Source organism: Anabas testudineus, chromosome 18, assembly GCF_900324465.2.
Source record: "Anabas testudineus chromosome 18, fAnaTes1.2, whole genome shotgun sequence".
Classification (NCBI taxonomy): domain Eukaryota; kingdom Metazoa; phylum Chordata; class Actinopteri; order Anabantiformes; family Anabantidae; genus Anabas; species Anabas testudineus.
The window spans coordinates 22,468,731-22,493,241 of NC_046627.1; the positions used below are offsets into that span (position 1 = coordinate 22,468,731).

The following is a 24,511-nucleotide window of genomic DNA, read 5'->3' on the forward strand; positions in this document are numbered from 1 at the left end:
TGCTTTGTCTGGTTTATAAATTACTCTAGATACTAGTTCTTATCAGTCAAAAAATAAGGTCCAGGAAATTTCCATTAGCATCTACAGGGATCTCTCATTTTGATTGATTTATATTTATATTTTTGATATTTATTTATTTATTAATTTTGGCTATGGTTATGGTTGAATGCACCAAGCAAACTTCAGGAAGTAAAACACCCGCTACATTACATAAATGAAACAAAACAATTAACAATGAATCCATTCAAGAAAACAATAATATCGAGTCAACAGTGTTTAGCAGCAAGTAGCAGCACTGTGAGGGGGAGCGAGAGGAAACTACAAAAACACAGAAGGTACAGAGAGAGGCGATATGCAGCAATATACACTATTCAAAAGAGATTGAATAAAACATCACGGAAAACCACCTGGGGCTGTACTCAAAAACAGATGTAATCACAAACACATTCAAGTAGCAACTGATAATGTACAGTAAATCTGAAGTGTATATGGTCTGCATGCCTCCAGATGAATCAGCGTCTCCTCCCAGATTCCCAGAGCTCCTGGAAGTCTTGGGTGGTACTTGGTGGTGTTGGATGAACAGATACATAATGTCCCACAGGTGGAATGGATTAAGTCAAGGGAAACATGAAGGACAGCTAGTGGCATCAATGCCATTGTGAGGAAGTCAGGGCCCGTTGCAGCAGTGTAAGGTCTGGTAGTGGCTCTCAAGATTTCATCCCCTATTGGTTCTGATAGTCTGGTTAGGCACACTAACACCAATAGTAGGTCTCACAGTGCCTCTCCTGTCCCTCCTTGATTATATTCTCGTCAGGATTTAGATCAATCAGTAAAAATACTGTAAATAACCTCGTGGTGGCAGCGTGTGATCTGCCGCACATGTCACCAGACGAAGAAGAAGAGCAGCCTCTCTCCAAGATGGCGACGACCATAGACAACAGCAATGCCGTCCAGGCGACAAAGAAAAAGCACCTTGGGATCCCCGAGGCAGTGTTTGTGGTGCGTAAACTCTGACATTTCTTACTGTGTTACGTACTTACAACAGGACCAGTTTGTTGAAAACGCACTTTTATGGCGGTAGCAGGTGCGTGGGCTCGTCGCGCTGACTATGAGCTAGCTAGCTAGCTAGCTAAGCTAGCGACAGAGCTAACCGAGCTAGCTGTTAATCCTGCTGTGTGTGCAGGCTGGGCGGCTGCTCACCTCCATCTATGGACATTACACTGTCTGCACGACTCGTTTCCTCTTTAGGTTTGGTGTATTTTCGTTAGCTACACGCTAGCTAGTCATGTGAAATAGCTTGAGCTGCCTACAATCGTTGGGACTGGTTGTTAGACAGCATTATCGACCCAGCCCAACTTTAAAAGCACACGGTTACACATAATGTAATAATGCGGTGTTGCAGCACACTTAACATCCGCAGCTGACAAAGAATCATAATGAACCCGGATATATAATCATCATCGTTCTAATTGAGACTAATTATCATTTCATTTCCGTTATTTTTCTTAATTAATAATCAACTGTGCCTTCTAGTTTCAGAATGAATTATTATACTTTGAGTTGATAATATTGCTGCAACAAACTTCAGATTTCTCCTTTTTAATTTTTTTAAATAAGATTCCAATAACTATTAAATACAAAATGCCTAATAGCTCATTTCTATTGTCACAGTCATTTCTGAGTAAATTCAAGATTCAAAAAACTTTATTAATCCCAGAGGGAAATTGTTTTGCGTCATTACAGTTGTTCTCAAAGCAGACAGAAAGAAAAGTAACCACAACCAGGAAAGATCCAACAACATAAATACACATAACCAATAACATCAGTACAGAAAAACTCAATATATATACAGAATATGTAAAATAGATGAATAAAATTGGATCAATATATATATACCCTATGTGAATTGACAGCAAGTATATGACACAACTATCACTTCCCCGACCCCTTACAGAGGGGGGAGGAATTCTACAGAGTCATGGCCACAGGTAGAAAGGATCTCTTGTGGTGTTCTGTGGAGCATTTAATATTAATAAGTCTATGGCTGAACGTGCTCCTCTGTCCAGCCAACACACTGTGCAGTGGGTGGGAGGGGTTGTTCAGGATTGAGAGGCGTTTGGACAGCATCCTCCTTTCAGCCATAACATGTAGAGGGTCCAGCTCCACCCCCAGAACAGAGCCAGCCCTCCTAATCAGTTTGTTCAGCCTGTAAGTGTCTGCCACCTTCATGTTGCCGCCCCAGCAGACCACAGCATAGAAGATCACACTGGCCACCACAGACTCATAAAACATCCGCAGCATGGTGCTGCAGACGTTGAAGGACCTGAGTCTCCTCAGGAAGTACAGCCGGCTCTGAGCCTTTCTGTACAATGCTGATGAGTTTTTGGTCCAGTCCAGTTTGTTGTCCACGTACACTCCCAGGTATTTGTACTCGGACACAACCTCCACCTCCTCCCCCTGTATAGAGAGAGGGATGACAGGACTCCCAGATTTCCTGAAGTCCATCACCAGCTCCTTTGTTTTATTGATGTTTAGTTGCAGATGGTTGAGTCCACACCGGTCAACAAAACTGTCCACCACTCCACGGTATTCTGTGACATCTCCACCCTTAATACATCCTACAACTGCAGAGTCATCAGAGAACTTCTGAAGATGACTGAACTCTGAGGTGTACAGGGTGAAGAGGAATGGAGACAGAACTGTCCCCTGTGGAGCACCTGTGCTACAGACCACAGTGTCAGACACACAGTTCTGCAGGCGGACGTACTGTGGCCGGTTAGTGAGGTAGTCCATGATCCAGGAAATCAGGGGAGTGTTGACCTGCATGTTTTTTAATTTCTCTCCCAGCAGTGCAGGCCGGATGGTGTTGAATGCACTGGAGAAATCAAAAAATATGATCCTCACTAAGCCCCCAGGCTTGTCCAGGTGGGTGTAGGTGCGATGGAGCAGATGTATGATGGCGTCATCCACTCTAATATGGGGTTGATAAGCAAACTGGAGGGGATCAAGTGAGGGTTTGACCAGAGGTCGGAGGGACTCCAGGTTCAGCCTCTCAAAAGCCTTCATAATGTGTGATGTAAGAGCCACTGGTCTGAAGTCATTGAGGACTCTGGGACGTGGCATCTTATTCACTGGAACCAAGCAAGCAAGCAACAACATTGCTCATAATCAGAGAGGGGAGATGAGGTTCGAATCTTCTCACCTTCTCTCTGCGCATCGCTCTTCTCCTTTCTTTATTTCCTCCTTGCTGTTTTTTGCCCCCCCTACATCCCCTCGTTGTCCTCTTTCTGATCTCCTCAGGAATGTTTAAAGTCCTGGACAAAGTTTGATCCTTTACTCCGGTCGTCCTCAGTAAGATCAGCTGATCCCGGGTGTGTTCCGGTATTACGGATGAGTGAAAGTATGAATCGAAGGGTAAAAACGGGGATAAAAACTCTCTCGAACAACATGATCTGAGAGGGTATAACTTAATTTCAAAACTAGTATTATCTATCTTATCTACACAAAAGTAATAAAAATAATAATATAAAAATACAGACAAAAAGATCAATTGCAACATGAGAACAGTGGTAAATCGGCTCGCGCCTGCGCACATGCTGCTTTTCTCTTATGATGAACTGAATCTGTTTGGATTTTGGATGAATTAGTACTTGTAGATTGAGTTAAGAAAACTTACATTTAACGAAAACATTTATTTGACACATAATTGACTAATTGGGGCAAAATCACTGACGTTTTTTTTTTTTTTTTTGGTGTGTGTGGCAAGAGTATTGAAAAATTGTATGTGTTTGAGGTTAAGGTCTTACAGTGTGAGAAAGAAAAACACACTTAAGTTGAATTTCTCATTACTATAAGTTATTCATCAGAGAGCACTGGAAATTTTATTATCGGGGAAAAAAATTTATCATAATTGTCAAAGTCTTATATGAAATTGCATGCTGTGTGTTGATGTTAGGAAGAGGAACATCAGCTTATATCGCTATTGGCTTTGATAAGTCAGCATTATTCAGTCTTCAACTCGTCGGCTCGCTCTGTGGCCACTCCTCTGTTTCGATTTTTCAGGAGGATGTCGACTCTTTTATGAAGCAGCCCGGCAATGAGACAGCAGACGCAGCTCTGAGGAAGCTGGATGAACAGTACCAAAAATATAAATACATGGAGCTCAACCTGTCCCAGAAGAAACTCAGGTAACACAGGGAGAAAGACAATGTAATAATCCGCTGAATGCCTTCCTATCTAGGCTAATCATCTTATTTTGCTTTGCATAAAGGTTGAAAAACCAGATCCCACAAATCACACAGACGCTAGAAATCCTACGACACATGCAGAAGAAAAAGGTGTGTATATTTTTACTTTTCTGTTCTTTTAATATGTTCTTATTTTCCCAATCTGGAACCTTGTGTAGTTGTGCTTTGAGAGTCTTGTACAGTGGTATTATTAAATAACCAGACAAGAAAATAAAACGATGGCAGTTTTTCTGAGTGCTTAACCCAAATATTAGAGCTAAAAACAAAATAGTGTTGTATTATGTTTTCATATTTCATTTTTTTACAGCTGAAATTACTTTTTTAAATTTACTTTAATTTTTGTTTTTCCAGGAAACCACAGAGCCCATGGAAACACACTTCCTCTTGGCTGACAATGTTTACTGCAAGGCTACAGTGCCGCCCACTGACAAAGTCTGCTTATGGTTAGGGGTAAGTAAAGTTAACCTCGGTTTTTTTAATTGTTTTTTTTTGTCATTGAAACTATGCCTGAGAGCAATTTTGCCTCTGTTACTTTAGTTCAAGAATAAGAAAGGAAACAGAAGTATAAAACAAATTAAATATTGAAGAATGTTGAAGTAGCATAATGCTCAGCAGCATTAGTATATGACTTATTTATATGTACTGTCATGGCTGAGAAGTGCTGACATTTTTCCCTCCAAGGCTAACGTCATGTTAGAGTACGACATCGATGAAGCCCAGGCTCTGCTAGAGAAAAACCTATCTACAGCATCTCGTAACCTAGAGACACTTGTGGAGGACCTAGATTTCCTGCGAGACCAATTCACCACTATTGAAGTCAGTATCCTTCCACTATGTAGTGTAGTCCACACCAGTTGGACTTAGTGCAGGTTCACGCTGAATGAAAGTTCTCTTGGGTTATTTCTATATTTTGTCTGATAGTTAATTTATTTTCTCTAGCAATGGGGAAAACTAATTCTGCACCAAACCATCACTATGAAGCATTTGTGTTTGATGGTTAATTGTTGTTCCTGTTCCAAAGCATTTGAAACAGTGCAGCAGTGACATCTACTGGACAAATCCTTGGTTTTGTAATTGTGTGGACGCATTAGGTCAAAGCCAGAGTAAAAGTGCCCTTACTGATTATTGAATTTTTATTTTTTTTAATTCAGTAAAGGTTATAATGCATAAAAGGTCACCTTTAAATAACCCACACATTTGTTTTCATATACTGTTCCACATTAGCCACTGAAGTGCACATTGGTTAAGACATTTACAATAAGCACATTAAGAGGAGCTGTTGGGGTGTACTGTTGACTTTGCATAATACACATACTGCAGTGTACGGCACTATTTTCTTACAGTGCCCACATATTGTTTGTGTCACTCTGTCAACGCTTATTAATTTCACCAGGTAGTCAAAATGTGTCCACACAAACAACTTGAATGTGGTGGGGTCATTGTCTATGGTAACGTCACCCTCTGGCTGCTCTGGTTCTGCTGATGTCTGATGTCATGAGACAGTTTTTTACCCTGTTGAGAAATATTCATCATGTTAAAATATGAGATATAAGAGTCAGTTCACCCACCATGAATATGGCGTGCCTACATACAAGAGGTAAGAGGACAGATATGGCTTTTTGATTATTTGGGTGAATAAGCTTAACACTTCTCAGAGGAAAGTCTGCAAATGGAACCCGCTATCATAAGTCCATAAGTATGTTTTTTTGCTGCGACGTGTTCTATAATTAAAAATGAATCAAATCCTGCTGCCACTGTTGTTCCTGAACTCGCTTCTCAGATATGGCAAGAGTCTACAACTGGGACGTGAAGAGAAGGAGCCGAGAAAACCTCCTCAAATCAGCAGAAAAGTCTTAATATCGAAGGGGAGGCGTCCACATCCCCATCTGTTAACTATCTTCTCCTTAGTCAAGAAAATAATAAACGGACCCCATCTCCCCAGTCATGTGTATGTTGACCCGAGTGCTCTGCAGATAGAGGGCATGTTTAAATACTTAGCACAGTAGCTGTGTGCTTGATTAAACTTGCAGATCCAGATTGTTTTGAAGACGTGTGCAGATATTTAAGGTTGGCTAAGTCAAGTGCATGTCATCATTTTAAATGTGTCCTCTACCCAGTTGAGCTTAAACCGTTCACCACTACTGTTTTTCTGTTGATTTGTTACTTTTTAAAGTATTTTTTCAAGTAAAAACTAACAAAACAAAGGCAACGAAGCAATTTTTGTATTCTTTTTAATGATTTAAGTATGTTCCGGTGAGGGTTGTCTTGAATTGTCTTTCCTCCCTGTACTTTTCCTCCTTACTGACCTGACACAGCAGCTCTGACATGCGACACTTTTACTTGAGTTAATGTAAAAACACAGTTCCCATTGTACTCAGTAGAATCGGGCTTGTAGGAGGACAACACACAGAACAACAGAAGAAGAATGCTGAATAAAACTAGCTCTGCTTTGTGAACGTGGTTTTCATTTTTACAGGACTTTAGAAGGATCAGCCATAGCTGTCCTCTGTCTTTCAACACCACCTCTTCCTCTGTTCTCCCTCGTCTTTCTCCTGCACTCCTTCTTGCCACAGGTCTGTCTGTATTTATTTGTCTCTCACTGTACTCATTAAACAATGAATGAAGTAAATGAAGAACATTTGGGCAAAGAGATGAGACCTTGAACTGGTGCTGTGTGTGTGTGTGTGTTTATTATCTGATGAGAACAGAGATTAAAAAAAAAAAAAAAAAGATCTTTGGCATCAATGACAAGCAAATATCTGCAGGTTACAGGCAGGACTTGCAGGAGTAGAAATTAAATTTTTTCCAGGAAATAAAATCAAATTACCAAGTGTGTATTTGTTACTTTTTGGGGCCACAGTATCTGTGCGTCCAGGTGAGTTCCCTGCTTTTCCTGTTCAACAGATGACATGCTGACGTGGAGATTCAAGGTTCTGAAAACCACATAGTCCTGACATCATATTAATCTATTAAGACCCAAGCTCTAATTTTAAATGCATTTTTTATTTCTCTTTGCTATTTGGGCTTATTGGAACCTGATAAGTATAAAAATTAAGCATCTTCTTTTCAAAAACAGGTTCAGGAAGACATCATATGCCTACAACAACAAATAACGCATTCAAAACATTTTGCATTAAAAACTAGCAATGTCCTTTTCTTTTCACATTTGTGAAAGGCTGTGTAACAGTTGCGATCAGCTAGAACGCACAAGAACCCAAAGTGTACGCCAGGTCCTCAGAGGTTAAGCAACAAGATGTATAAATCTATTCAGCTGCCCCTCCAAACAGTAACATTCAGAGCAATAATACTGAACAGAAAGCCAAAGGTGAACGATTTCTAAAGATTAAATGTATGTATGGTTCAAACAAGACAGAACGGTCAACACACATTCAGCGTGCTTTAAATATAGAACTGATTTGAACTGGTTTTGATCTGTTTTAAAAGTATTACTGTTTAATAAGTACATGCTGTATGTAAAACATTTACACGTCTTATTTACAGATAAACTAAGCCTCTGTTGACATTTGTGACTAGTTTGAAATGTTTTTGTTGAGATAAACCAGACAGTGGAGATTAGTTTAACATTTTAATTAAAGTTTATTTTCTTGTTGATTTATTATTTGAAGCTGCAGTTTCCTGAAGTGCCTATCAATCCCCACCATTATGCAGTGTCCAACCACACCTAGCAGCAGAGCAGAAGGTGCGTAGCAGCTATGAGTCTCTCAAATTGGATAAGAGGCTCGAGACATCCTCATCACATCCTCTGCTGCATCCAGACTCAAATGCAATGACGAAGAGACAGAGAAAGAGACTTTTGAGCTTTGGTTGCATCTGATATTACAGAGAATCTTTATAATTCATTGGTCGCCGGGTGCAAATCTGCTGTGAGTTGAGCTGCAGGCGGTCATTGAGATGAGAATCACTGATCTCAGTCCAAATCTGTGCCTAATTATTGGTGCACTGAGTTTCATGTCACTATAGTGGATGAAAATATGTTTGTGGTACCCATGGTGCTGAACAGTTACATTTTAGAAACATGTCTTTGCAGAAGGAGAAGGAAACAGACCCAGATTAAACAAAATCTACAACATGTCTCTTATATGTTGCTGTACATGTAGTTTTATCTGTGCCCTTGCTCCTGCTCCAGGAACAGCTGCTCTGCTCGACTCTGGCCCTTGTGATTGGCTCCTGCTTAAAACAATACTGCATGACTGGTGTCTAAAAGTGACCAGTGATGATAATAATAATAATAATAATGATGGTACAAACATCGCTCAATCTTTATTAGATGTAATTGATTAGTTATGTTTCTATGTGTCTAAAGATTTGTTGACGACTTTGTGGATTTTCTCCTTTACACGTTCTACATGTATCTTGGCTGTTTCACATCAAAACATGACCTTATATTATCAGCCTACATTTGGTTATCATTAGGCCCATTTGGTGCCTATAAATAACATTTATAGAGGAAATTATAGCCTATTGTATTCTTTTTTATATTAAAGATTGGTGTCATATTCAGTTTTCAGGTGACAGTAAATTGATTTGAGTTGTTTGTGGTTACAGCTAGATTTGTTGAAACGTGGCTCTAATTTAAGAAAAAGTATTTTACACATTAAAAATACATTAGCTTAACATTTTAATTTAAGTTTATTTTATTGTTGATTTATTATTTGAAGTTGATGAAAAATGATTGTGAATTTGAATTGTGGGAGGAAACCGGAGGACCCGGAGTAAACCCACGCCAACACAGCATGTTGCTGTGTTGCTGTGTTGGCCCTTTTATTATCGGAGTTTCAGTGTGGTCTGGAGGTTGCACCAGTCCTGCACTTTCTAATGCAGGACTGGTGCAACCTCCAGACCGAACTGAAACTCTGATAATAACCCTGCACTTCTCCTTCAGGAAACTGCTAAATTTCAGCAGTTTCCCAAAGGAAAAGTGCAGTATTGTTATCGGTGTTTCAGTGTAGTCTGGAGGACAAGTGCAGGACTGCTGCAATCTCCAGACCACACTGTAACGCCGATAATAACCCTGCACTTCTCCTTCACTCGGAGGTGAAGGAGAAGTGCAGGATTGTTATCGGTGTTTCAGTGAAGTCTGGAGGACAAGTGCAGGACTGCTGCAATCTCCAGACCACACTGAAACGCCGATAATAACCCTGCACTTCTCCTTCACTTGGAGGTGAAGGAGAAGTGCAGGATTGTTATCGGTGTTTCAGTGAAGTCTGGAGGACAAGTGCAGGACTGCTGCAATCTCCAGACCACACTGAAACGCCGATAATAACCCTGCACTTCTCCTTCACTCGGAAGTGAAGGAGAAGTGCAGGGTAAGAGGAGATGTGCTCATGTGCTGCTTCACAAGAAGAAAATCACAAAAGAAAAAAAGGCTAATACAAATACGGTTACAATACTAATTAGCATAATGGCATAAATGGTCATGAGCACATCTTTAGCTACCTTGCGCAAATTTTCCTTTGTAAAGTGGAGAATGCACTCTTTGGAGAATGCAATAATGTGTGCTTGCAGAATCTGGACAATGGTTTTGAACACAGCTGGATCACAGTTGGATATCTGAGCCTTGATCAGGTTTCTATCAGCACACGTCTTCTGCAGATCTTTCAGCACGGCCTTGCTGACTTTTTTGGTGGTCTTGGTGTCTGGGCAGATATCCTTTTTAACGCTGGTCAGTCCCTCCATTGTCTCCTTTACCAGGCTTTTGGTGTGGGTGAGCAGTTCCTCCCGGTTTTTTGTCTGGACAGAGAGAGACTCTTTCAGGACTCTCATTGTCACCAGGGTGACGAAAAGGTGGAGAGGGGTCTTACTTTGTGCCTCCTTCAGACACTCTAAGATGCGTCTTTGTGTTTCTTTGTCCATCTTCATGAAGTCACGTAGTGGTCTTCACTAGTTCAGTGTGTGTCTTACTGAGCTGTGATCTCTGATCTGAGGAGCTGTAGTACTAATGAGTCCTGGGTTCTGGACAAGGACGAAGATCAAAGCAGCAATCTTCAAAGAGCGTGTCCGTGACGTCACGGCGCGACGCGGAAGTCAGTGAGTGGCAGCGTGGACGCTTGAAACCATGGAAACGTGAAAACACATCTAGCGTTAGTTTGGAGAACAACTGGGAGAAAAGAGGAAATAACTACTGGAAGATCTCTTTTTACAGAGGGACGAAGTCTAAAGACAGGAGGTTTGCTTCGTCTATTTTTCCGACCTCAAATCAGAGACGTAGAAAAGTCAGAAAAGCCGATCTGACGACACGTTAATGATCGCTCGTTTTCAGATCCTGTCTGATCCAAAGTCTAAATAAAACTGAGACCAACACGAAGTGAAACAAAACAAAATCCCTTTTCATCGTGGGATTCTTTAATTCTCAGACACTTTATGGCAGGAATAAAGTGTTTATCTTGGAGCTTGGATGTCTAAAAATCACGTGACGGACGTCACTGATGTCATTCAGAGATCCGGAATTAAATTGTGAATAATCAACATGTAATTGTTGATATTTTAAACAGTAATTCTTGAATTCTAATCTCTGAATTGTAATTTTGACTTGTTTAAATGCTATTTTATAAATCTAAAATGCTGTATGATGTATAGTCAATCTAAGCATTTTATGTTAAAACGGCGTCTGTAAATACCTTTACAGGATATATATATATATATATATTGTCTTTCACTAGTCAACACTTAAATTTAAGATATCTACAATGCAGTTTTGACTAGTCAAAACCACAATTAAACATATCTTCAATTGAATTGCGACTAGTAGGCTAATATCTTTTAAACACAAACAAGGTAATTAAGATATCTTTAAAATGTGGCCAATTAAAAATATCTTTAATTGGGATTGTGACTAATCAAAATGTAGTTAGGGATATCTTCAATTACAGTTTTGCTATATCTGTAATATCTGTATCTGTCATATCTGTAATATGAATCCTCTGCCACTTTCTATTTGACCTTCCATGCCTATACCTCCTACACCTCAACATGACCTTGTTCACAGTCTCTGCACATCCTATTTACATATTTTCCCATTAAATGTAATGGACTTTTCAGATTACTGTGTGTGTACACCCTCTTTAACATCTATATATCTCCAAATCACCTAAATAAATTTAGTAATCGTATATTTTAGCTACAGTTTCCTTATAATGTGTTTATTCTACCACCAGAAGACAAAGCGCAGTGACACTATATCCTTTTCCAGTCACACATGAATTATTTCAGTTGACTGAGCATTAACTAGAGCAGAGGAAGAGAGGATGTCCACTTTAACTCACAGTGATGGACAGTATTGTCTGTGCAGCTCAGACAGTTTAATACAAGTGAAATATTTTGATAGTACCACAGCACCTGGGACAAGAAGGGCTCTCACTCAACAGTAGCTTTGAATGTACAGCTCACACACTGATGACGTGTTCCTTGTTAGCAGAACTCACTAATCAGTGTCCTGAAACTTCATATAATGTGACTCATTTTGTTCAAACAGCAAACACATGGTATGAGTGGGGTTACATGACAGACTATGTTCTTGTCATATTTTCTACAGTCTTGTCTTAATTAGTCTGAACGGGGAGTTTGTTACCTTTGGAAAATCCAGGCTACATGTTCCAAAGCAGTCTTTGCTGCCAAACACCAAACTTCTTTCGGTCATACGAGAGGGTCTGTTCAAAGTGCCCTGCTGTGATAAAATAAAATAAAAATATTAAAAAAAAAACAACAACAATAAAGTGATAAAGGGACACACTGGACATAGTGCGCTGCAAATTCCAAAATTTCATGTGAGGTACTGGAAACTCTGTTAAACAAATAATAGCGTTCTCAAATGCGGTACACGTGTAGTTTTTAATGGCTGCTACTGCTGGAATGCAAAGAAATTATTGACTGGGAGCAAAACAATGCATAAAGGAAGAGCAACATTTGGAAAGAATGATAAAGGAAATTCCAAATATGACCTTTTAAAGAATTGCTGTTTTATTTTAGCTACTTACAGTATATGTAAAGTTTAACATTTTCCACTTGCTGAGCAATAAATGAGAAGACTGAGACCGTTCTCATATCCGTGTGCTAAATATGAAGCTATAGCCAGCAGTTAGTGAGCTTAATTAGCATAAAGAGCGGAAACCAGGGGAAAAACGGGTCTAAAGGTAATAAATCCACCTACTAGCACCTGTTAAGCTCATTTATTGACACATAATATCTCCTTTATCTAATCTGTATAAAGACAGCATTTAAAAAATGACTTCTTTGTGGTCTTATGGGGAGTCATATGGGGGGGTCATGTTGTCATCTTGCCATTTTCTGAGCACAATAACAGTTTCTATTGCGTTGATTTGTGGTGGGTGGATTTCCTTTAGACGAGGTCCCTGTTTCCAGTGCTAAGTGAGGCTTACCAGCAGCTGGTTGTAGCTTCAAAATTTGCCCTAGAGACATGACAGTGGCATTAATTTTCTCATCAGAGAAAGGTGAGATATTACAGAGCTACCCAACAGACAGCTGCATAGCAGAGCAGTCTACTGTAGCAGCTTGCTGACATCTTGGCAACCAATAAGAGGGAGCTGCACACACAGGAGACTGCATCCACACACACCTTAAAACTCCTGAAATGTCTACTCCGTGATGGCCACTGGGGAGTGTTTAAAAGTGCTTCAGTAGAAAGCACTGGTGATGATACAGCAAGCCAGAGAAAGGGAAACAGACTGTTGTGGGATAAAACACAGCACAACGCTCTGTCGATTTTCAAAAACACAAACACATCAGTGAGTACTCAGGTTTTTTTTTTTACTTCCTGGAAGGATTGTTCTGTCTGGCAGCATTTCACTCAGCTCAGTAAATCATATTGCAGTGTATAATAGATTTTCATTTAATATATGACACCTTGTTGTAACATCTCACCCTTTCCCCTCTGATACATTAGTGTAAAAATAAAACAACACAAACAAAACTCTTTGGAAACACAGAGTTAATAATTGAAATGAATTAACTACTTTTATAATCGATTAATTGTTTATCATTAATTCAAGTAAAAATACCAAACATTTGCTGATTCCAGCACCACAAATATGCAGATTTAATGTTGAAGAGAATCTATTTGTGTGTTGGACTGTTGGTCAGGCAAAACAAGAAAGCCGAAGAGAGCACATTGGGCTCTCTGAAACTGGCATTTTTGGATTAAACGAATAATCAATTAATCGGAAAAAATAAACACCGGATGAATAAACAGTGAAAATAATTGTTAGTTGTAGCCCTGGGTTTGTATGAAAACCTTTCTGGAAAACAAGTCATCATCAACATGTCTGCTGAAACCAATCAGTGATACCACTGCCAGTGTTTTTCCGTACACTGCTGATTCAGTGCAGCTATAATTATTAAATTTTCCAAAATGGTGGATACATTAACTAGTGGCATTGGAGTGTTTTAAAGTAAAATAAGTTTGGTGTTATATTACACATGCACACACACACACACATAAAAAAGCATGTAAGCCATGGAACAAAAATAATCCTTGTAGTGTCCCTGTGCCTGTATCTGTACTGGACTGATTTTGTACCTGCCAACTGAACCGTCTTTGTTTGACTACGCTGTGGTGCAGTTCGGTCCATATACGTGCCGTGTGGGTAATGTAGTCCATTCATCAAGTTTGCCTGTAAGTAGTTTGATCCCTCTCTGTTTGTTTTGCTGTTAAGAAATAATTGATCCCCTGCTTATTTGCACCATTCAAATGACCCAAATGAAGCTCCACAGTTAAGGTGGACTTAGCTACTAAGGTGCTTTTTTGGCTCCAACAGTCCTATGAGTCCACCAGGTTCAGGATAGACAGTTAGAGTGTGTTAAGCTAGTCCAGGAAGTCCATCTCAGTCAATTAAGCTGTACACGTTGTCTCTTCCCTCTTAAGAAGTCCATTAGGAACTGGATAGATGAAAGTGTTTTGTTTTACTGTGGTATTTAGCAGAATGATGGCTGTGACAATGCTGTCAATGTCACTGAGCTCCCTGCAGGACAAAACTGCAAACATTGGGAAAGTAATCTGTCTTCCTGTGTTACTTTTAGGACCTCCAGGACCCTCCACTGAGCTTGGAGCAACATGTCAACACAAGAGAAATACAACTATTAATGAAGGAAGTTGAATGTAAGGGTTCAAACTAAGATTCTTCGAATGATATGTGCTAGGAGGATCTTGGACATCAATATAAAAGTGTCCAAGTGTATATGATTATGTAATTGCATACTGGAGGACAGGAAGCGATTCAGAAGTATGTGAAAGAGAAGAGAGGGACGAGATGATGGCAGAAAGAAAAATGATATAAATCAGGAGTCATCATGTTTTAGCAAAGAACCAAAACGGATCCTCTTTCTAAGGCCTTCTACGACTTCAGGGAAGGATTTACGGGCAGGAATTCCAAGACGAAACAAAATAAATTGAATCACTGGAGCCCTCACATGTAAATTAGCATCTGTGATTGTTCCTCTCCAAGAAATAAAAAAGAAATGGGCTCAACCCTTCAGCCATCCAGTTATCCATCAACATTCAAGGTGTTCTTCGTCACCTTCTACCAGCCTTTCCAACGAAATTCCTCAGACATCTCCCTCTGTATCCAGTCTGATGAACAACAGAGGGTTACCAGCAGTTCAAGTCAGAGGGCTAACACCTTAGTCTGTCAGCCAGTCCCCTCTGAATCCTTCTTTCCGTCCTTTTCACCTTCAGTCCCATCGTTCGGTAGCCCCTCCCAGATCAACAGAGACAACGGCGGTCACTCTTGGTCACTTCTTCTGAGGAGTGAACCACGTTGGGCACAAACCCGCTCTTCACACCCTCCCAGCCCTCCTGGATTGTGATGTCACCAGATCGCACCAGGGCGAAGATGTCTCTGGTCAGCTCAGTGAAGGCATGCTCCACGTTGATGGCGTCACGGGCTGATGTCTCGACGTAGCGCATCCCATACGCTCCTGCCAGCTTCTCTGCCTCCTGGCGGGTCACCTGGAATATCATAAGAGATGAGATTAAGAGATGCAGCGAAGAGATTTCACCTTTGTGACCAAGACCAATATCTTTTTGGTTGGGCACTGCAGTTTGCTTTACTGTGGTCAGGTCTGTGCAGTTCAAGTGGGCTGAACATAGGCAGTTAAAAAACAAATTAATATTAATTTATAGTTAAACTTATTATATATATATTCTAAAATGCAAATGCAATTGGAAAGAGTATAATCCATGGGTAACTAGTGTCTCAGCAGTCCCCCCTACTGACCAATGTGCTATACTTGAAGATGGTCCAGCACCCCGACAAAGAGGGCTGCTCAATAATGTAAACCAGTTCAAATAAAGGACAGAACGATTCCTAAGAATGAAGATGGTGCAGATTTATAAGCACTGACTATGACATGCAAATGAGGGCTGGAGAAAATAAAACCGGGTCCTGGATTTCTTTTTTCTTTTTTTTTCTCGAAGAAGTTGCACTTTTGTTCAATGTATCAAACCTGTTTGCTCTATATTATACACCTCACTGTGTGTCCTACATTTCAACCTAAAAGTAATACAGTTAATTTTAGGTGATCACAGTTTTAAATCATTTAACATTTAGTGGGGATTTTTTTGGTGCACATTTGCTGAATGGCACAGTAGCTCCCCACATTTAGCTTTTCGCTAAACTAAGCCCAACTCAGAGACAGATAGAGAAAGTTTGTCCTCATTACCAAACAACTTTAAACTGAACAAAGCCATCGAGACATCTGCACTGAGGAGCTTTGCTTACATGTTTGACATGTTGCCAGTTAAGCAGCTAGAAAATGATCCCTCTGCATTAAGAAGTCAAAGTGAGAAGATCAGAATCTGAGTCAGGTGGCTAAGACAGCAAACCTTGCATCGTTTGCTGGTTTATTTGAGATTAATCCTGCTTCCACCACGACTCTGTTGTGCAGTGTGTTTTGCAGAGTCATCCTGTAATGTCTAATTTTCAGTGGTGATATTTTTGCCTTCTGTCAAGCAGATGTCCCAAGAGAACTAGACAAGAAGCGATGACTCGCTTCTGATCTGAATGCGTGCTGATCTAAATGTGAACAAAAGGATATTTTTAAACCAGCTGACTTTGATAAATTGCATATTATGCAACAGTTAAATGCATAATGATCCCCAGCAGCAACACAACACAGCCTCATCATGAACTGGTAATATTACCGTTTCCATTTTGTTTTCATACACTACACACCTGGCGCTGTGCCTCCAGGTCACACTTGTGGCCAACCAATAGGAAGACGATGCTGTGTGGCTGCACATGGCTGCGAGCCTCCTCTAGCCAATCATGAACGTTCTGGAAAGAGCGGCGATTGGTGATGTCAAACAAGAGAAGTCCTCCCACAGAGTTACGGTAATATGCCCTGGTGATGGACCTGCAGAGGACATAAAAATGGGGGAAACTTAAGATTAGAGCAAGAAACATAAAGATGCACAAGTTTTCTTAATTGCACTTAAATGTAAATTGATGTTTCGAGGTCCCTCAACTTACAGTGGGTGGATATGTGCTGTTATTCATATTTTTACTTTTGCAGATTTTGTTGGGTGGTTAAAATTGTGTCCCAGATTTTACAGTGTAATAAACCCTTACGTACTGTTCCACACAGGCTCTGTGGAGCTTTTTGTGAGCAAATGAGTTTACATTCAGTATCACCCATCAAAACACATACTAAGTAATAGTAAGCAATACAGTACTTAATAAACTAAACAAAAAAAAACTAAACAAAAAAATGGTGGGCTAATATTTTAACCATGTCACCCAGCCCTAGTTTACCAAAATGACTGCATTCATGCTGGAGTAAATAATTCATTAATTCTTCCTTTGTGTACATAGCCAGGAAGACAATGAACAAATGAAATTAAAAAGGAGTTTCTCTGTCAAGATTCTCTAATTTTATCATGTGAAATGATGATATTTTGGTTTGTTTAGTGAAGTGAATATTCTGGGGTTTGTGACTGTCTGTTAAAACATTTGAAGAATTCAACTTATGAGTTATAACATTTTTTGTAAATATCTGACATATAATATACTAAACATCAAATCAATCCATATTGAGAATAATGAAACATTTGCTGCAGTGCTAGGATAATAAGTGGATATATTTGATGCAATAATATCAATATCAGACTTTAGAAACCAAAGTAGCTTCAGCCCAACATGAAACTAGATTCATGTTGTTTGATTTTACATAACTCATGACTGCAGCTCGACTGGGAGGAGAAGGACGACATGATTTTGACAAGACGTGACACCCTGCGTGCACACAAACACACAGCGAGGCCCTTACAATGCATTTATCTTCCCACAGTAGCCTCACAGAGAGAATGTCAGCACAAATATAACGAGAAGGAAAATTACAGGTGTAGACGGAAAGAGCAAGAAGCCATGATTTATCGACTCAGAGGATACAGTTAAGGGCGGATGAGTAGGTGTCAAAACATCTGAGTCAGCAACTGATTTATATCTATAAATATATATATAGGCAAAAATATAAAAGAGCGCAGATTACAACAGCGACTAAAACGAGATCTGAGTCATTAATAAAAGGGAACTAATGGATGTATTTGTAAGAAACACTTCTCTTCAAAATGGCCTCTTGATGTTTTGCAGTTTGGTTGAAAAAGACCTATTTTGTCCTTCGGTCTCTGAGGGACGTGTCACAGTTGCCATGGAGACGCTAATCATGCTGGCAGGTGAGACCAGCCCCTCCTCTATTAAGATGAAGACTATAGCTATTGTAAGCATTGGAGATTATGAGACGTGTTTAGATAAAGGTATGTATCATCACATCATGGCTACCTCACTTCTTGGCTTCTTAAATTTCTTGGCTGTGAATTTGCGACAAGCCGTTCAGCATGTAACAGCAGACGTGGGGTCAAAAACAAAAAGTCAAAAAAGTCAGCAATAGTTTCGGATCGCCACAGAAAGTGTTGAAGAAAGCTTGTACGACTGACATACCACATTTATACACATATCCAACGCTGCCACTGTCGCTTTCTCTGGCATGGACAATATTTCAACGTCCTTGAGTGTTATCGTGGTTTCTGTTTACACGTTGCAAAAGCAAAAGTCCACAAGGAACATATTTCTTTTATAGCCTGACACGATTATGCCCTAACCTGTCCCCTAGTGAAGCTACTTTTTGATCCAGCAAGCAGGCGTGTAGTACACAGTAAAAGTGTCACAGCCGTTGTTTATGTGTACACATTGGTTAAAAGCATCTACTGTATATGAGAGGGATAAGGGTCAGCTAAAAATAAGCTAATCTGTTATTAACATGGTATAATCTGTTTTACCTTGAGCCACAAAAGGTTTGGTACAGCTTTTTTACCTTTGTATTTGCATATTGGTTTAATAGAGATTCTCTTTACATGTTGACTTTACTTCTGTTAACAGCACGAGACAAAAAGCTGTTTGAGTTATGATTCTTCTACACACAGCAGACTTAACTTTTGATGCTCAACCACCTGTTATATTCTAATACGTGCTCGTGAAATGCAGGCATAAGAACACTTGCAGGTGTTTAGCTACTAGTTAGAAACGACCTCTGGTCGCGTATCAACGCGAACCTCATTCAAATAATTGGTGCGTCTTCGAAGAAGGCAAACAAATTAGTTTCAGGTAGTAACTCGAGCTGTAAGAGCTCCAGGCTGCGTTGTTAAGTTCTGTGCACTTAATGAGTTCACAGCTTAGTGTCCAACTTCTTCATTTCCTAAATAAAAATATGTATATGTAAAATACATAAAATGTGTTTTATTCCATTTGGTGGCAGCTGTATATTTAATCTTTCTAATAATATGTAACATTATGATGATTTTTTTAACCTTAATACATTGAAAACTTCAACTTTTTCCCCTCTTCTGGCTCAGACGGAGGTCACAGGTCTTTTCATCAATCTTCTATCCCATTTGACCCTGATGAGTCTTTCAGTTTCGAGATAAATCAGAATCAAAATGGTAAACCACAGGTTCCTCCTTTCCATTCACACTGGGAACAGCTGTGGTGCTGAGTGGCCCTGTTTCTGCACTGCGCGTTGCAGTGATCACCTCTGGGAAATGTCACACGGTAGGCTATACGATGTGACATGTCCTCTTTTACCGGTCAAGGGGTCACGCTGACCACCCATGCACTTACAGGTCTGAGTTCAGATAAATTGCTTTTGTCCGCACACATACAGAGCTGTACAGTTCTCCTCTTACTTATTCTTATAAGTACGAATGTAACCTCAAACATCAGTCGTTTATTTAGGTATTCAGGTTGATTACATATTTTTCTTAGGAAAGCATCAAGGTAATGTGTTACCTTGAAGGTAATGTATTACCTCGATGCTTACCAAGCTTATAAGGGGACACTGTGATCAAATGAGCCAAACAAGCAAGTGAAATAAAACTCCAGGAAATAATCCTGGTTGTTTGCACACATGCCCTAATCCCTATAAAAATGCAGGGCATGAAAAACACTGGAACCTCCCCAGGAGGCCTCGGGCACTAGTACTGAAACACAGTAATGTCCCACTCTTTGATACAGATGCAGACACACACGCACACAGCTGCTCTCACCTGAAGCGCTCCTGACCCGCGGTGTCCCAGATCTGCAGCTTGATCCGTTTTCCCGGCTCGATCTCCACCAGCCGCGAGAAGAAGTCCACGCCGACGGTGGGATCGGACACCTGGGCGAAGCGGCCCTCCGTGAACCGCCGGATCAGACACGACTTGCCCACCGTCGAGTCCCCGATGACGATCAGCCGGAACTGATAGAGCCATATCGCCTCCATGACCGGGCTTTGCCTTACTGCCGCTCTACTGGTCTGGTCGGTGCGTCTGTGCGCGGACGTCAGAGGGAGGGAGAAGGAGAGATTACTCTGAAATTCAAAATGAAACGAGTGCAATAACTTTTATTGAATATGGTTTTCTGTTAACTCTTGGGGTTTTTATCTGCAGGTATGTCCAGTTGGATGTTTAGCTGAAACAGATCCACTGATGTGCGTCTGGTGCGCACCTGCTGGGTACATGGTCGTACAGAGTTAGGGACCGTCTGCAAACTGTCCTACTCTCTGTGTTATCATAATAGCTCAATCACCTCTATGTCATGTGACATATTCACCCTGTCTGTTCTTAAATGTGCAGCTGCATATCCAGCAGCCAGTTTCTTATCTCTTTAGAAATGCGTCACTCAAAATGAAGCTTAACATGTTCTCATCTTAATGTGAAGCCAAAACCTGCTTTTTCAGAACAAGCAAGACCCCAGATAGTTTGTGGAAAAACAAAAGAGGAAGATGCAGGCAGCACTCTGATGTGTTGATGTCTGTTGTGAAGCTATTAATGCATTAATAACTCATTTCAAGCACAGTGTTAATGCATCAACTAGCAAAATAAGCTACATCAGTCACAACTACAACACAACCAATCTATTGTGACAGTCCTATTATTATTCTTTTCTCTTTTTTTCTTTCAGATTATTTGTTTTGGAATTAAAACGACGGAGTAGGCGACACCAAATTAGCTCTAATAATATAGAAATGTGATGATTCCCAGCTTCTAGAGTTATAAAGAGGTGAGATGTCTTATTTTTTATGACTTCCATTCAAATACATGGACGTTTATTAACACTTTAAGAAAAATAAGCCCCTAAGAAAGTGTAAGTCACTCTGAATCTGCAGGTATGTGGTTCATTAATTTAATTTTTGCCCAAATTGTTTTTTTCCCAAGCTAATTGCTATGATCTGTGTCCTACAAGACTCAGCGACCTGCTGCTGCGGAGCGTGTTGGTACGTGGACTTTGACCAGCAGACCAAACAACAATGATTAACTTCCTGTTGTTATTAGAGCACATCCCGACACCTCGTCATTTCCTTCCCACTGTTGCCTCTCCCTCCTCACCTGTGCTGCCCTGAGGGGTCACACTCACACTTTTACGCTCAATAGTAAATGCGCCATACATGAAAAACTGATCATAACATGTAAGATATACTGTAACTAGCCTTGGCCTAAGAATTTTGCAATACAATGGTAATAAAAAGTATGTGAGTGTATGTGAGAATTTCATGGTTTTCTGCATTAATTTGCCATAAAATGTAAACTGATTTTTATCTAAGTCAAGTGTATTAACAAATATAATGTGCTTGAAATAATAACAAAAAATAAATTCTGATCTTTTATGTCTTTAATGAGAACAACCATAACCTCACATAGTGTTTGTGAAAAAAAGTATGTGAACCCTTGGATTAATGACGTAATGACGCTAATTGGAGTCAGGCACTAGCATACCTGGAAGAAAATTAGTTTGGAGGTGTGGACTAGAGCTGTGTCGACTGACAAAAACAACTCAAACGTTTTCAGTTTGCTCCAAACTAGATGAATTATTAGACATGTAAGATCATTTGTTTTGTGTCATTACTTTAGGCACATTATATTAGTTAATACTCTTGACTTAGATAAAGATCACATCAGATTTTATAACAAATTCATGCAGAAAACTGAAATTTCAAAAGGTTCACATACTTTTTCATGCCACTGTATATTACATACTATCTTGTAGCCTGTTTTTCACCTCAGACGTCATCATTACGCTTTAAGACTTCCAGGTGATCTGCAGATCTGAGTGTACAGATCTCTTTTGGAAAATCACTTCAGTCTTTCTTCAACATCAGGGACTAAACTGCAGCTGTTGAGTGCGAATGGCAAAAAAAGTCACAGGGGACACAAAATAGATTAAAACAATACATATTCCCTGACTAACTCGCCCTTGATTCAGTTACTAAAATATAATCTTTAATTGGATTTTTGCCCACATATCCCCCTCCCACACACACACACACACACACACACTGGTTCACTTTCTTCAGTTCATTCAATGCGTGATTCAATTAAAACCACGAGATATAAGAGAAAATCCTCTTATGCTTTTCTAGTCACTTGATGGCGTCAGTTGATGTTTTAATAAGCCTGATTTTTGGATTATTGGTAGTAGCCTAATGCGCTTTTTGATATGAGGCTTTAGCATTTGGATGTGTGACCTTCCAAACAATTAGACCTACAGTATAGTGGACCCCACAGGCATGTTTGGATGTTAGGAGAATAGCCTGCATAATTCCTTTCTGTAACATAACCAGATTTTTGCTACAGGTGAGTAGTACTCTCATACAGAAATACTAATCCCTTTTCCAGCTACTTTCTACATGTACTCCCCTGCCTTTCAGAATAATATGTTGTACCTTTTATACAACTGTTTTTAACTGGTACCTAAAGATACTATACAGAAGAAGATTTACAAAAAACACCATACAAATATTTTTAATTCTATATAACTTAAACAGTGAAATGTTGCCTACATGTCAAACCATCTTATAGCCACATAAATCTCTCATCATATAAGTGTTACTGAACTTCTATCACTTTGGTTTGGTCTAACAAAGTGACAGAAGTAGTTGTTACTGTGGGACACAGTACTTTTTGGCCATAAAAAGACACAAATGTGTTCATGCACGCCTTATATGCTGGGTTAGAAGAAAAGTTAATGGTCATAGAAATGTGTGCACGCTTCCGTTGGTGGTGTTTGTTAGATAGATTGTTAGATATAAAATATAAGGGCGTTAAACAAATTTCAACATAATAACATGGACTTTTTTAATAACTAGGCGCTTGTGAATGCAGCCATAGGGCAGACAAACAGGCAGACACATGCAGCCTCCCATCAGCCCCCTGGTGTTTGACGGGTTGCGTAGCTCAGTCGGTATGCAAACATTAGTGGCCGAATCCCCGATGAATAGCAGCCTTATGGGCTCTCACACCGGATGCGTTTGGGCAATCTGGAGGTTCACCACGACACACAGGACACCACATGCAACATTAAGGGACGGCTGAGTCTCTAAAACATGTCACCTCTCAGTGTAAAGATGTTTATATGCATGTGGGCTGTGACCGACTGGACTTTATGGTGTGTTTTTAGACATCAGGCAACATTTTCTAATCCCCCAACATGACGTCTCCTGTAACACACGATACGCACATAAGTAAGGATTTCAAACACGTGAATTAAAGCTCATATGCACATAAACTCTGGTCTACATTTGGATGGCCATTCACTTCATGTCGGCCCACATATCCTATGAAACGTGTTCCAGCATAGACTGGCTTCATTGCAGGCTTTTATTAGACCTTCACAAGGCCTAGGTATTTCTGAAGGGAGCGTTAAACCATAGGCTGCATGATAAATAACAAACAGGCTGTATCGGCGTACTTGCAGGAGAAGTGGAGTCGACCTTAGGCCCCAGTGGTTGCTCTTCTTATGCTGCTCAGCACCGGGCTAATGTGGGCTCCATGGCACCGACTGTCTGTCTGGATCGATCCTCAGGACGCAGCAAACCGACCGAAAGAGCGACAAAGGCTTCCGGACTGGATGTTGGTCTTTAAGCCCGATGACGGAGGCAGGAGTAGAGCAGGGCCCGGAGTCTGAGCTGATTTCCTCGTTGAGATCAGGCCCGATAGAGAGCTGAAAGAAAAAACGCATCCACAGCAGGTGCAATTAAAACCGGAGGCACGAACAAACCACGAACAAATCTCGCTTCTGTTTTTCGACACAGAGGAGTGAAGATACTTATGAAGGCAGGACGCTGGCTGTCACAGGGGAATCCCGCGGTATCATTTCTGCGTTTGCTGTGTGTGTTTGTAGGTTTTCGCTGCTGATGAAATGGCAGCAGTAGCAGCAGCATCATATAGCCTGACTCATCCCGCATCAGTACCACTACCGTAAAGGACCGTGGTGAGGCGCAACAAAAAAAGAAAAACATGGGACATCTCGAAGGATGCATATTTCAGAGTTACAGAAAATAGAAAGCAGAACCATTAGACTGTCGGGGATATTATGTAGATAGGTGCCTAACATGATCGTCAAACTAAATCTAATATTCTTTCAAGTAGTTCGTAGTTAGAGACATATATGTCACTCAGTACAGACAAAATAAATATAATTTCCTACAGTATGATGTCTGGGGCATGAAAGCTGCAGGAGGCAAGGCGCTGAAGATGGTTCAGTGGGTCTGTTTCTACCTAGTCTTGGCAAACAGGAGATTTAAAAACAAAACATACATCAGAAACAAACTCTCCACCTGTGGTCACCAAATAAAATTCTAGTTCAGCAAAAATAATGTAAAGATTTCTAGTTGCATTTTGTGCTATTTCAAGTGTAATCGCATGACGCACAGTCACGTTGCAACAATTGCTGCGCACTTCATACGCACACAATCAGTGCGCA

General features: G+C 40.2%; 2 protein-coding genes across 2 annotated transcripts; one reads left to right on the forward strand and one right to left on the reverse strand.

Moving 5' to 3' along the window:
* The first annotated feature begins 850 nt into the window (after positions 1 to 850).
* Positions 851 to 6,916, forward strand: vbp1 (von Hippel-Lindau binding protein 1). Its single transcript, XM_026353389.1, has 6 exons — positions 851 to 999; positions 4,063 to 4,187; positions 4,271 to 4,337; positions 4,599 to 4,697; positions 4,929 to 5,067; positions 6,028 to 6,916. Exons 1-6 carry the CDS (start codon positions 880 to 882, stop codon positions 6,102 to 6,104), a joined length of 627 nt encoding a protein of 208 aa, XP_026209174.1. The 5' UTR covers positions 851 to 879; the 3' UTR covers positions 6,105 to 6,916.
* Positions 6,917 to 12,097: 5,181 nt separating this feature from the next.
* Positions 12,098 to 23,949, reverse strand: rab39bb (RAB39B, member RAS oncogene family b). Its single transcript, XM_026353150.1, has 5 exons — positions 23,855 to 23,949; positions 23,498 to 23,749; positions 19,819 to 20,079; positions 16,454 to 16,634; positions 12,098 to 15,228 (listed from the first exon to the last, which is right to left on the reverse strand). The coding sequence occupies exons 3-5, from the start codon at positions 20,031 to 20,033 to the stop codon at positions 14,983 to 14,985; spliced, it is 642 nt and encodes a 213-aa protein (XP_026208935.1). The 5' UTR covers positions 20,034 to 20,079; positions 23,498 to 23,749; positions 23,855 to 23,949; the 3' UTR covers positions 12,098 to 14,982.
* Between the last annotated feature and the right edge of the window lie 562 nt (positions 23,950 to 24,511).